General features: G+C 32.4%; 2 protein-coding genes and 1 long non-coding RNA gene across 4 annotated transcripts; all 3 read right to left on the bottom strand.

Annotated features, from left to right (window-relative positions):
• Positions 1-106: 106 nt before the first annotated feature.
• Positions 107-3,190, bottom strand: LOC139516509 (uncharacterized). Its single transcript, XR_011662978.1, has 2 exons — positions 2,618-3,190; positions 107-1,073 (listed from the first exon to the last, which is right to left on the bottom strand). It is a non-coding gene; the product is annotated as an uncharacterized lncRNA (long non-coding RNA).
• Positions 3,191-5,402: 2,212 nt separating this feature from the next.
• LOC139516508 (tiggy-winkle hedgehog protein-like) lies at positions 5,403-6,592 on the bottom strand. Its single transcript, XM_071306662.1, has one exon. The coding sequence runs from the start codon at positions 6,214-6,216 to the stop codon at positions 5,500-5,502; it is 717 nt and encodes a 238-aa protein (XP_071162763.1). The 5' UTR covers positions 6,217-6,592; the 3' UTR covers positions 5,403-5,499.
• Positions 6,593-7,017: 425 nt separating this feature from the next.
• LOC139516507 (uncharacterized) lies at positions 7,018-13,608 on the bottom strand. Of its 2 annotated transcripts, none has more exons than XM_071306660.1 (3): positions 13,566-13,608; positions 12,763-12,927; positions 7,018-7,647 (listed from the first exon to the last, which is right to left on the bottom strand). In XM_071306660.1, exons 1-3 carry the CDS (start codon positions 13,580-13,582, stop codon positions 7,470-7,472), a joined length of 360 nt encoding a protein of 119 aa, XP_071162761.1. In that variant the 5' UTR covers positions 13,583-13,608; the 3' UTR covers positions 7,018-7,469. The 2 variants fall into 2 exon arrangements, with proteins under 2 accessions (XP_071162761.1, XP_071162760.1); XM_071306659.1 differs by having other exon boundaries at positions 12,763-12,930; positions 13,566-13,603.
• Positions 13,609-13,853: the final 245 nt, after the last annotated feature.

The raw sequence follows: 13,853 nt of genomic DNA, 5'->3' as shown, positions 1-13,853 counted from the left end.
CTCTATAAAATAGCTTACATCATCACCCCAAGACTGTAATACAAATTTCTTGTATACAACCAACTTTCATGACTTTTGTGTAAGGCGAGACAACATAAAATGATACTTTGAAGTACATGTATTGTTTAATATGTTTGACTACTATTATAAAATGCCAGTTTCAGAATGAACAGTAATTTAGAAGATTATTAAAATACATGTAGATACATTCAGACTATTATAACTATACAGCAAGCTGTCATTCGACTCTAACCAACAACCATGCCAGGGCTGTAAAGCTTGTCTAGGTTGGTAAAAACTTCCATCATCATGCATATATATGACACTAACCAATAGTGATGGACCGTGACAGACCCTCATGGAAAGTAAAGGAGGTTTAACACTCCCTGGTGGTACATGTAGCCAACAATAGCAATGGCAGCATAGAAACTCTTATTATATCCAAATTCTTATTTCAAATGAATAATTATCCAAGGTGAATCAGATGATGTATGATCATGATGCTGCACTTTTAGTATTGACAATGATTGATATATATTCACTGAAACTAGAAATTTCCATTATTCCAATTTTCTATTCTTAATGATATAACTATCCAAGATAATCATGGAATTAAGATATGATGCACTACTAATATTCCTAGAAAACTTTAAATTCTCTTTATTTCAAATTGTTAATATTACTTATTTCAAATATATATATATATATATATCAAAGGTATGCTCTGTCACCAAGTAATGATGTACATTGTATTTCCTAAATTTTTTCTATGAATTGTAAGTTTGCTATTTGTTCAATTCACAATTCTCTTTTTGTCCAATCAGATCATCCCATCAACTGTACATCATGACATAATGCTGTTAGCTCTATCAACGTTATTTCCAAACCAATAAGTAACACAAAATTATGAATGAATCCACCATTTCACAATTTATAGCTACAGGTACAAATGAGGTACCATATGAGAGTAACTTAGTGACACTATATATTTCCTATATATACATTGATATACATGATATATGCCGCTTCATAATCTGGCTGGGAATCATGCTCAAACCAATGTGATATCTTATCTACAAAAAAAATATACATTAAGAATAAAGTATTTATTATATATAAACTTGTATTTATCTACAAGAAAAACTAGCAATCATAAGTTGCTTGACAACAAAGTTTAATGATGTAAAGAAATGAATTTATGACTTATACAATTTAATTGATAAATGAGAAGAAGAATAAAACCCTTTTTTGAGGTTCTATTTCTAAAACAAAATGTTCTCTCTTTCTACATCAATGTTTTCTTAGGTGTATACTTCATTGAAGGGTTACTGTCTAATAGAGGCTATAGCACTATACTTGTTGTGATCAATTTATAATACTTTTTTATTTTAAAATAGAATTTGTTGAATATTACTACCAACGTGACATGGTGACAAAGCAAATAGTATTTATAAGATTCTTCTTCTTCTTCTTTATAATCCATCAACATACTGATGATAACGTGTCGGGCACTTATTTAACTATGCCGCGCATGCGTGGGATCTAATTTTTATTTAGTCATGACAGTCATGACAGTGAATAATATACAAAAGATAAAAATAAAAATTTCAACATAATTTCTTTTTCTTGTTATAACATATATTTAAGTTCTACAAAATTAAGAGCATAACAAATCATTTATAACAAAATAATGAATCATACCCGGTAAAATCTTAAATTTCTTATCACAAAAGATGAAAAGTGTTAAAAATTGTTGTTAAGGACGCAATGCTGTCTCATCATTTGGAATCAGGCATGTCAGGGCACAATATCAATATACTCTTTTTTTTGCCCCGGGCAATTTTGAGGTTATTGCATATATACAAACCCAAGCCTTGAACATGTTGAAGGTATTCATAACACATATGTGACAAATTATAATTATTGTACATCACCCACCAGTGGCTATATAAATAGGTATATCATCGTCGTAACTAGTCCGAGATTACTCTGACGTCCAAACGTAACTAGTCCGAGATTACTCTGATGTCCAAACGGCTGTTTTGCCAGACAAGCTTGTCTCGGACTACATCGTAACATGTGAAGATTGGTTGGTTATTGGTTAATAAAAAAAAGTGACAAATATTTCATGCAAATTTAGGACGTGACAGTTATCAATACATTAACATACAATATGTAGGATTACTCGATCAGGGGTTTAGGTCTTGTAACTGTTGTATAGCCTATAGGCCATCCCGCACAACCATACCATTGTGAATACCCCACATTTTCAATGCATGTTAGGCAATAAACAGGGGTGGATCCAGCCATTTTTAAAAGGGGGTTTAAACCATACTTGTTTATATGTAACTTTTTAAATCATGCATTGATCTTCCAAAAAAAATGAAAAAGGGGGGGGGGGGGGTCCAATCACAGGAACAATTTTTTAACAAGCCCAAATTCTTACTTTGCCTTTGAACAGGCTACTATCCAAGAGTGTGGAGTATTGGAACGTCGATTCATACCTGTATGCACAAATTTAACAAATGTGAACATTTTTCCTTCAAACTCTTGGGTGATGATCCATGATCAATGATTATTCTGATAGACATGTATTAAAATATTCATTTCTACTCACCAATTGCAATTTCCAGCTCAGCTTATATTGTACTATAGTTTCCTTCTACCATGTCAACGATTTTGTGTAAAATAAGTTAGCTATTAGAAGCGCTGACACTGCCGACACACATGCGACATGAATGCAACAAAAATAAAGAGGGTACGGTAACGTTAAATCGTTAACGGGCGAAGAATTATTTTCCGTTTTTAATTAAACTTGTCAGATTTGATTAATTATCGTCGAAAAATGTCCCTAATGGATAGTCATTCAAATTAAACCAGCTTTATTATGCTGTATGCATGTAATATATATGTAACCTGGTCTTTAAATGTACTTTAAGTACAGTGTCTGACGTATTTATAAACATTTTCTTGATTATTTATCCTATTTCAAATATTAATTTGAATGAATTTATAAGCCTTTTTCTGCTATAATATTCAAACTTTATTTTTTAACGAAGGCTTCTGGTATGTAGTTTTTTTTACAAAAGGCCCTCGAATTATAGACACATTAAAAAATAAAGATGGAAAGTCAAACGCATGAGTCTGGCAAAAATAAAGTTAACGGACAATGTCATGACAATAAACGGAAAACGATAAAAGACAGAGTTATATCTATATATTTTTTTCCCTGCCTCAAATTTACTCAAATGCAATTTATATAGGTAACATAAAAAGATAAATGATAATGCATTCATTTACAATATTTAAAAATAGTTACATCTTAAATTTAATTCAACATATTAAGATCACGTTTTCAAGTGTTCACGGCCGACATCCGTTATTATTAAATAAGGGTGTAAAAATGAGTGACAAATTCTTCACCACGTACGGCAGTCTGTAATTGCATATAAAACGTATTGCAATCACTTGTAAACCATTAAATATAAAGGTTCAGGTGCTTATATTCAATAATCAAATATTATTTCGGCAATCTGTTGATTTTTTTTAGTCAATTCGCGGCGATTTGTGCAGCAGTATGACTTCAATTGAGCTACTTTTTTTATTTATATAATTATAAAACAGTGTTAAATAATTAAATAGGAAGAAGTTAGAATTCAAATTGAATATTTGTTTTATTTAAATAACATGATTAAGGGGACGTGGTAGACTTTCAGTTAAAAAAATCGTCTTCTTTCACAGTTTTATTTTATTCTTGAAAGGGGAGCAACCCCTGATAAATAATGGGAAAGTTTCACTCGTTTTGTGTCCAAATTATTAAAATCTGAACACGACTGGACACGGTCTGACAACATCTTGACGTCAGTTTGTATCCATGGTCTGTTTTGGTCTGACACGGTCTTAACGGATCTAAACAGCTCGCTAGAAGATACAGTCTTAAATATCTTGACATGCCTTAACGGGACTAATTTACCTAATGAGACTATCGATCCGAATGGAGACTTAACGAACTGACAAATCTTGACGTTTTCCTCTAGCGGTAAATCCAGTCAATTAAGATACGATCAGACCAAAATGACCGTTTCAGACTGAAATCGTGCTCCTAGTGTAAGGAGCAATATACCATCTTCACCTGCATATGAGATATACATGTATAAACTTCTCAAATAATACATGAAGGTCTTGAATATAAAAAAGAAGAAGTGGTATGATTGCCAATGAGACAACTCTCCACAAGAGACCAAATGAAGTATAGATTCTATGTACTGAAGTCTTTAATCATCGTAATGAAATGTTATAGTTTTCTTATTATTTGTCTTTGTATATTTTAAAAGTTTACTGTTAATTCCATGTTTTGTATTTACTTTTTGGTATTGTTCCGTATCTATACCGTGATGATCCCGCCATTTAGTAACCATGAGTTACCGTGTCATGGTATTTTTTTTGTAAAAAAGTTGACATAAGGCTTTTGTAAGACGTAGAAATAATTACACACTCCTTTCAAAGGGCTTCCGATTTATCGTTCTAATTGGAATTGGCGGAGTATCATTGTCTACCATACAACCAAGCAGGATATCAGAAGCCAAGATGACCATAATCTGTAACCCAAAATCAACCCTTGGGGTATTGGTAATATCATTTATACGGTTAAACTCAAAATCAATCCTTTAGGTATAGATTCTATTATTTACACTGGTTAACAGGTCGGAAGCTCGAGATTTCTTTACGTCAAAATATAATTACGTGGTAATTTCCCAGAGAGAAGGCATGAATTTCCTTGAAAAACTGACCAATCGAATCAATGGACTACAGTGCATTGTGAGCTACTACTAGTTTGCTACCACTCAGATACACTTGGAGTTAGCGGGGACTATGTCAACTAATATAGTGTCTGGGGATAAATGTCTAGTTTAACGAATGTGTTTAATGTAAAATAAATATCATAATCCTTCAATTTGGATGCTCAGATTTGAAAAAAAAACAACAGTTGTTTACTGGCTTCACTGTTCGATTTTCTTTTTCGACTTGTAAAGGTAATATAACAGGTTTTGTTCAATGTTGTGCTTTGTACCTATGCATTAATTTTACGGCGTGAAACATTTAAATTATAATTGAAGTGACCACTATACAGTATACAAATTTGAGCTCTTTTTAACCTGTATAATTCAATGCTAAAAACATCGCACTGCAACACTGCTTATTTTCATGCATGTTGCTGTTGTGGCGTTACAGGCGTCCATGTAATATGGATGTAACAACAGACGCAGACTAAGCTGCACTGCTTATGCAAACTTTCTATCAGGACCTGATTAGCAAGACCATCATACATAATATTCAATGTTCTGAAAACAATATGTTATAAAAAGCAAGGACGGTACATAGCGTTGTATATGTATGTAAGTTAACAAATTAAATCCACAATTAACTAGTAAATTTTACGTGAATATCATCTAACCCAAACGTCTTGTGTATATGTATACACTATCTTTACTTGATATGTTAAGTCCAGTACAACTTCATTAACCATCTTGCGTACCCATGAATCCCAGTTTCGTCATCATATTCATTATTATTAATATTCAAACCAAATGTAAAAGCCATTCTTAACGGGAGGAAGGCCAAATGTGCAAGTGCATGTGGTGACATTACATCTTGTCCCATGATTTGTAGATGGTCCAGGGTACTGTAACAACTAACATCAACATTGTCAACTAATAGGCGTCCATTGTAGGTCAAGGGAGCATATACTCCTGTTCCATTCACTGTCTGGATTGATATTACAGTTGTCATATATACTGTCTTACGGTCTTGCGCAGTCATTAAAAAACTAAGTTTATCTCCTGGTCTGACAGTGGAGGCATGTTGTGGTGATCTGTTTTCTCCAACAAATATAACATGATCCGGTGTTAGTTTGATTTCTCCAAAGTCATGAGTTATTTTAAGAAATTTGAATATACCAGTTCTTAGAAGATGCAGCCATGCAATCATTTCACCTTGCACAAGATGACCTTTTTCGTCTAATGCGAGAACCCTATCACCTACTGTAAGGTCTTTTATCCGTTTCTCTTTCCCACCATGGAGCACTATAACAGAATCTTCATGAAAACAGTAACCAGCTTTATCTGATTTACCCGTATTTTCCCTATTATCTTCCTCTGCTTTTGGAATCTGATAATTGAATTCGTCAAGTAAAGCTATACCCATAGCCTTTTGCATTATTAAACCTTTTTGTTCGCTTATTTCTGATGCAATGTGATATATGGGATACAAATCAAGAGAATTCCAGAGAGGAACAGGAGAATATTCTAATGATTCAATCCATGCTTTCCAATCACTTTGTTCTATTTTGTCTAAAGCTGTCTTGTACGTTTTCGTGTTACCACCGTTCCACTCTAATGAAATTGAATGACAGCAGATGAACCTTTGCGAAAACTACTGTCTTTGTCTGTATTGGAATAATATGTTTCTTCATCTCTCTTTAGAAATGAGAATTTTGTTTCCAACTCTATTTGAGCATCTTCGAAAGACTGTTCATCATCAATTTTGATCCGACCAGTTAAGGAGCCTCCTATGTATGCACCGGTTACGACATACATTCATGAAGATCCCGGAATTTTACTTGAAGAATCAAGATATCATTATCAAGATCGGTCATATTTTTCTTTTTCTTGTAATTCTCTAGCATGGTACCTACCTCAGAAGAAGAAGGTATTAGTACTATCGATTGGATTAAAATTGTATGCATTTTATCTGCATCTTTCGATGTAACCTCAGATGATAAAATACTAAACCCCTTACGAACAGTTTTGTTAATATCATGTCTAAAGCCTACTGCAACGGCTTCATGTCCTAATTTGTCGCCAGCTCGATTCAAAATTCTTTTACATGCTTGATAGAGGATCTTCGGCTGCTTGTCACGATTAGGTAAAAGATACCAGTCGCCATCGCGTTCTAAATCGTTCTCCTCTGGCAAATTTTCTTGAACCACGATCTCTGGTTTAATTCCAAGATAAAAATTGCTCTAACTGCTTCTTTTTTCTTTTTTACTTTTTCTTCCCAAATTTTTGGATTCCGAGCAATAGATGTAGCATGCGTAAGAACAATTACAACATTTGGATTGTAATGATCAATTGTGTCAATTTGGCTTAATCCTTTTAACATTTTAGCAAAACTTGAGCTTTCTCCTTCCATACGATTGTCATTAATACTCTGTATTATCAACACCAAATTTGGATAATTATTTTGTGTCAAATTTGGATGTGACTTTAGAAAATATCTTATAGACATTATATTCCTGGCATCCTGCTCAAAGCCACCAGTATCACCAAAACCCGGAGTATCTATTAGTGAAAGTGTAAGGTCTGGAATTCTCCATTCATTGGATTTCATCTGTAACATATATTCAGTTGTCGAGCGTGTTTCTGACTTGTTATCACTTGTTCTTGCAACATTCGTTTCGAACAGGTAATTTATGTTGAGCTTTTTCCAGAGCCACTCAAACCAACAAGCAATATGAACACTTGATTTGGTGATCTTTTCATTTTCATTGCCGCATCAGCCATCTCCATTGCAGGATGACGTTTACCACTGCGAAACAAATCATATAATTGTTTTTCATTTGCTGGAAGCGACATCCATTCATTTGCCCTGTTACAAATATAAGACAAAATTAACAAGATTGCAGTAAACGATCCTCCTCATTCCGCTGTGTAAAAAGCAAAAGGTAGAGGAATAGCACAAAGATTTACAACAGAAACACAAATATATCAATATGATAACTTCAAGCTTTTGGTTGTTGCTGTTAACAAATAGGCTATGCTTAGTTTACTTTAAAAGATAATAAATCAATAAGTTAAAGTCACAGAACTTCTATTTAAAAATATAGAAACTTTCTATCAAGGAGTATCAGATCGCATTCTAGGTGTAATTCTCAAAATATAGTCAATCAAAAAGTAAAATCACAAAAATACTAAACTCAGAGGGAAATCCAATCGAAAAGTCCATAAGTACGTGGCAAAATCAAATGACAAAACACATCAAAAACGAATGGACAAAAACTGTCATATTCCTGACTTGGTACAGGCATTTTCAAATGTAGAAAATGGCGGATTAAACCTGGTTTTAAAGCACTAAACCTCACACTTTGATAACAGTCTCATCAAATTCCGTTATATTTACAATGATGCGTAAACTAACCAGACATAATAAATAAAATAGTTAAAATATGAGTACAGCAGTCATCATCGTGTAACAATTTTAAAAGGAACAATTTAACAGAACACAAAAAAAAATAGCTATCTGAAAACACATTCATTGATTCGTGTGTCTGAAGTCAGAAAATTTTATACGTCACATAAATTTGTCGTTCAATGTATATACAAACAATTTAAAAATTTCACATGATCAATGTTAGCATACAGGGTTAAAAAATCAAAGTGTGTAAGAATTTATATCAGAAATAGACCGAGATTGAAAATAGACCAAAAGTTATATAGAATTTATAAGAATCCACAAATAGTTTATTCAACTACGCGATTGAATAATTTTGACGTTTGTGGTTCAACGTATTTTCTAATTCATAACAGAAATATATCATAATGACATATAATAGAACAATATCATATTGACGGGATCTTTTAAAATACAGAGTCACGTTATAAGAACCAAAGAAACACAAAAAGTCGCATATAAAAAACACACCAGCAAAAAATGAAAGATAATACAAACACATTGACGGGATGTAAAAGTACCGAGCCACGTTAAATGGATATCACATAAAACAATCCAACAGTAAAAATAATATTAATAATAGAACAATGACAAATGAAAGAACAATATAACACGTTGTTAAGATGATAAACAACATTAGTATGCAGAATCTATACATCAAGACCATCATGTATTATTTGTGAAGTTGATACGGAATATTCATCAACAAGGTCTTGGTACCTTCCGATGAAATTTTTTTTAGAAAAAGGACGAGACGTTCTTTGACATACCCCTGGTTCATCAACTTTCTACTCAGACACTGATGACGTTTTACAAAGTCTGAGTAGGAGCTGAAAGCTCTTGAATATCGAATAAATTGGAAAATTTATGACAGTATAATATGTTCAACAAAATATGATAGCAAATAATCCAGCCAGTTATGAGAGCATTTAATTTAGTAATGGTCGAAATCGAATGACAGTATAGTATTGCAATATAAATTTAAGAAGATGGGGTATGCTTGCAAATGAGACAGCTATCCACCAACGTTCCAATGAGACACCTATTTACCAACGTTCAAATGAGTGGAATTTACCAATAAAACCAACCGTTCGGCTTTAATAGTGACAAAGTATCCCACAGAAATTCTGCCATAAAAGGGCAGACATGAAAAACATGAAATAATTCAATTAAGGAAACTGAAGTTTTTATTTCAAACAAAATAATTAACGAAAAACAAATATGACAGACATCCATTGTAGTATACTTTCTTACATGGGACAGGCGTATGCAGAATGAGGCGATGTTAAAATGTTTGTGAGCTCCCAAACCTTAAAAAGGGATAGTGATGTTGTTACAGTACAATTTTTGATAGATAAAATTACATAAAATATTTAACATATTAACATATAAAACATGCAAAACACCGACACGACGTGGCAGGGTATTTATACATTCCTAACAACAAAATGACAAACAGAACATGTCTGAGAGTATTCCCAGTTACTAACAGCTAGTTCAAAGCAATTAAGCATTAATAAAGCAGATAGTATTTGTCTAAGACTTAAAAACCAATTAGAACAGATCCAACATTCAAAGGATTTATTGTAAAGATGTAATTAACAGTCAGAGAAAACATGACCTTGTTCAATTTATCATTTTCATAAAAGGGCAACAAAGATGAAGACGGATATGTTCCAATCATCCTGTTTGCACTTAAAGCAACATAGAATAAAGGCAACAGTAGCATACCGCTGTTCGAAATTCATAAATTGATTGTGAAAAAAAACCAGATCTCGGTTACAAACTAAAACTGCGGGAAACACATCAAATATAAGAGAACTACGACACAATATTAAAGTGTAACACACACAATAACGAACTATAATGTAACAATGGCCATTTTCCTGACTTGTTTCAGGACATTTTAAGAAACAAATGGAGGGTTGAACCTTGTTCTGTGGCATGAAAAAACTCCCGCTTTTATGGCAATGTTAATTATAACATTAAAATGACAAAATTACACACTAGGACTACAATACAAATAAATGGGAGAACAAATATGACAGAGAAACACACGAACAAAAGGTACCAGGTTTAAAATTTAATACACCAGACGCGCGTTTCGTCCACACAAGACTAACCGGTGACGCTCAGATGAAAAAAAATCGAAAGCTAAAACAAGTACAAAGTTGAAGAGCATTGAGAAACGTTGTGCCTCATACGGCTAGGATTTTATGCCTGGGATAAAAACATCCTTATTATTTAGAATAATTCATTCTTTTGCAAATAGTAAGTCACCTCTTATATTTGATGTGTTTCCCTCAGTTTTAGTTTGTTACTCGGATTTTTTTCTTCACAATCGATTAATAGATTTCGAACAGCGGTATACTACTGTTGTCTTGATTTGTAGAGTACTAGTACACTGTTGTTTGTCTGTCGATTTGGTTTAGTTTTTTTGTCGAGACATTCATTGTCATTTTGTTTTGAGTTTAAATGCTCCTTTTGTATCAAGTTGCAATAACCAAGTGTCATTTTGCAACACAAATTCACACTAGTTGAACTGAGAGCTATTGCTCATTAGTGATATTCCTGCTGTAAATGTTCTGACAATAGGAATAAAATTGAGAATGGAAATGGGAATGTTTCAAAGAGACAACAACCCGACCATAGAGAAGTTCATTAGGGATAAATATAAATGTGCATCATATAATAAAGCCTGCCCACGGGACAGTTGTTTACATTTTACAAAAAACCTTGATATGTTTTAAGTTAAGACTGTTCTCTAATTTGTTTTTTAAATGTCAAGCTTTTTAAAGGTTATCCACTGGTAGATTATCAATAACGGAACTTCAGCAAGAGGAAAAAGGACATGTCCGTGTTTTTGTTTTTCAGATATAATCTTTTGAAAATGTCACAGGAAATAGTTCTCTCTAGACTGTTCATTCAGTTAACAGTGGCACCATTTTCTTTATTTAAAAAACAGTGAAAAAATAACAAGGATTTCATTAGATATTCAAACCCTATGTAATGAAACTATGAAACGAAAAGTACGAGTTGGCGAGAAAAAATACAAAGATAAGAGCAGAAAACATCCTTGATACAAAAATGAGACAAACATGTTATAAATGATCATAACCGTGTGAGAACATATAAGTTTAGTAAACAGGAACAGATAAACAAGGAATCTGAACATGCTTACGTCAAGCTTGATTTAAAATTTCAATAAGCTGTGGTTTAGTTATGAAGAAAACGCTATCAAATAACAGCATCATCATCAGATAAACCTTGTTATTAAATTTCACAAAAACAGGATTGTTGCTATATTTTCAACCGAAAGGGACATCAGTTAGCAAAATCATATCCACCGATTTGAGACCAAACTATCATATTGACACATATAATACACTAAAACGTATATTTAAAAAGTCTGAAATAGATCATTTACGACGCATGGACTTGATAATATGAATAAGTATTTCGTGTGTATTTTAGTCAAGACACCATTTATTTCACCATCACAGTCACCTCCAAAGAATGCCAAAAAGTTGAATTACAAAAATACCGAACTCCGAGGAAAATTCGAAATTGAAAGTTCGTATTCAAATGGCAAAATCAAAAGTTCAAACACATCAAACAAATGGACAACAACTTTCATATTCCTGACTTGGTACAGGCATTTTTTTATGTAGAAAATGGTTAATTTAACTTGGTTGTATAGCTAGCTTAACCTCTCACTTGTATGTCAGTCACATACAATTCGCTTATATTGACAACGATATGTCAACAAAGCAAACAGACATATTATGTTAAAATGTCAACAATAGGGTTACAACAATCAACATTGTGTTATTAATCTTAATCACTATAAAAACGGTCGTATGACCCGACATAAACATACACATATATATCGAGCTCCTACTTTTTTTAGTTCTGTTTGATTTCATATATGGGTTTACAAATTATGTTGATATTGTTTTTTCCTGTATAAAAATTAGTATGTGTAGATCGAATCAGTCAACCAAATGGTTTATCCATGTTTCAGTTCAACTATTGAAAGTATTTTCTTTTGAGTAACTGAACACGATTAATTCATGTGTAACTTATAGCTTAGGGTTGAATTGCAGTTCACATGCGTACATACTTAACGAGGGCGAATTATTCACTTGCAAGTGAACAATTAATTAACGTTTTTCATTTGCTTATTTTGACAAAACTTAACCAAATTGGCTGCTTCAAGCAAATTATTATTCCACTTTTTCACTTTCATATATAATTGAGCAAAACAATAAATTGTATATAATTTATTTCTATATCTCATATCTAATTCCCTTTAAAAGAGAGGCGAAAGATACCAAAGGAACATTCAAATTCAGAAGTCGGAAATGAACTGACAACGCCGTGGCTATTAAAAAAAAAATACAATCAGATAAATAGTAGTACACAATACACAACATAAAAACTAAAGACTGAGCAACATGGACATATGTTTCTATTAATATTGAGATGTAGTAAGGTTGCTAATAATAGGAATAACAAAAAAATCATAGTTACCCTTCCATCTCGGTGTATTTCAGTGACAGTTGTTCCGTTTTTCTAGCACCATCACACTCTTTATTGTCGGATCCCTCGTCCTCATTATATCTGTCGCTGTTGCAGTTTTCATTTGATAGGCTAGTCGTATGGGGAATGGTAATTAACCACATAAACAATAACCACCTACTGATACAAATAAAAACAATAAATGAAAATGTGACAGATATACGTTTTACACACATGAATATGAAAAGAATCCTAAACCTTAATTATGAATAACTTGAAAATGTCTTTCATGTCTTTTTGTGGGTCAATATTTGTCTTTGAAATTTTATCATTTTGCATTTAAATGTTTTATTGCAGGGACTTTTGATGATAACTTAATTTTTAAACTGCGAGTAGGGTCAAATAAAAAGAAACTACACACAAAGTGATCCGATAGGATAGGAAGTTGCAGATCTTCTACTGACACACAATTATTGCACATGGCAAGTAAGAATTCGGTGACAAATCACTGCGTTGATGATACAATCGGTGAAAAACGCAAAGGATTTTGACTCAGATTTAAAAAAAAATATCTTCACAAATGTGACAAAAATATTTCACAACGATCGATTAATGCATAAAGGCTTCACTAAAATTATTGGTACCATTAATCTATATAGTATATCTCTATAACTGGATATTTTAAACAGAATATGAAACATTGTTTAACTTAGTTATGGTAGTTTATATTTGGATGAGGATATTCACGTATACATTTTGGCAAAAAGATTCATTTAAAGTACAGCTTGGTAAAGGATCACATTATCAATTCTTACCTTAATATGTTTGTCATTTGAATGCTGTAGACTCTGTATTTGCTACAAACAAACAAATAAATATTTTTTTTTTTACATAAATACAACTAATACCATTTGAAGTTATAGGTGTGCATTATTTTGGCCATTAAAGCTTTCCTGTAAGTATTTCTATCCATAATTTGGTAAGTTGACGTAAACATGTAGGTTGTATTTCAATTTTATTTTATCCAAGAAAGTTAACTGCATCACTGAGATATAAAACAATATAAGTTGGCAAATTTAAAGAGCTTTTTTATTAATTCTCTG

Source organism: Mytilus edulis, chromosome 3, assembly GCF_963676685.1.
Source record: "Mytilus edulis chromosome 3, xbMytEdul2.2, whole genome shotgun sequence".
NCBI lineage: Eukaryota > Metazoa > Mollusca > Bivalvia > Mytilida > Mytilidae > Mytilus > Mytilus edulis.
The sequence above is the reverse complement of the archived record's forward strand: the minus strand, read 5'-3'. Positions and strand labels throughout refer to the sequence as shown.

Excerpts from the sequence above, each read along its gene's own strand:
- LOC139516508 (XM_071306662.1), bottom strand. The coding sequence starts at position 6,216 with ATGCAAAAGGCTATGGGTATAGCTTTACTTGACGAATTCAATTATCAG.
- LOC139516507 (XM_071306659.1), bottom strand. Across the intron at positions 7,648-12,762 it reads AAATACACCGAGATGGAAGG|GGCAAATGAATGGATGTCGC; the intron begins GTAACTATGATT and ends TATTTGTAACAG.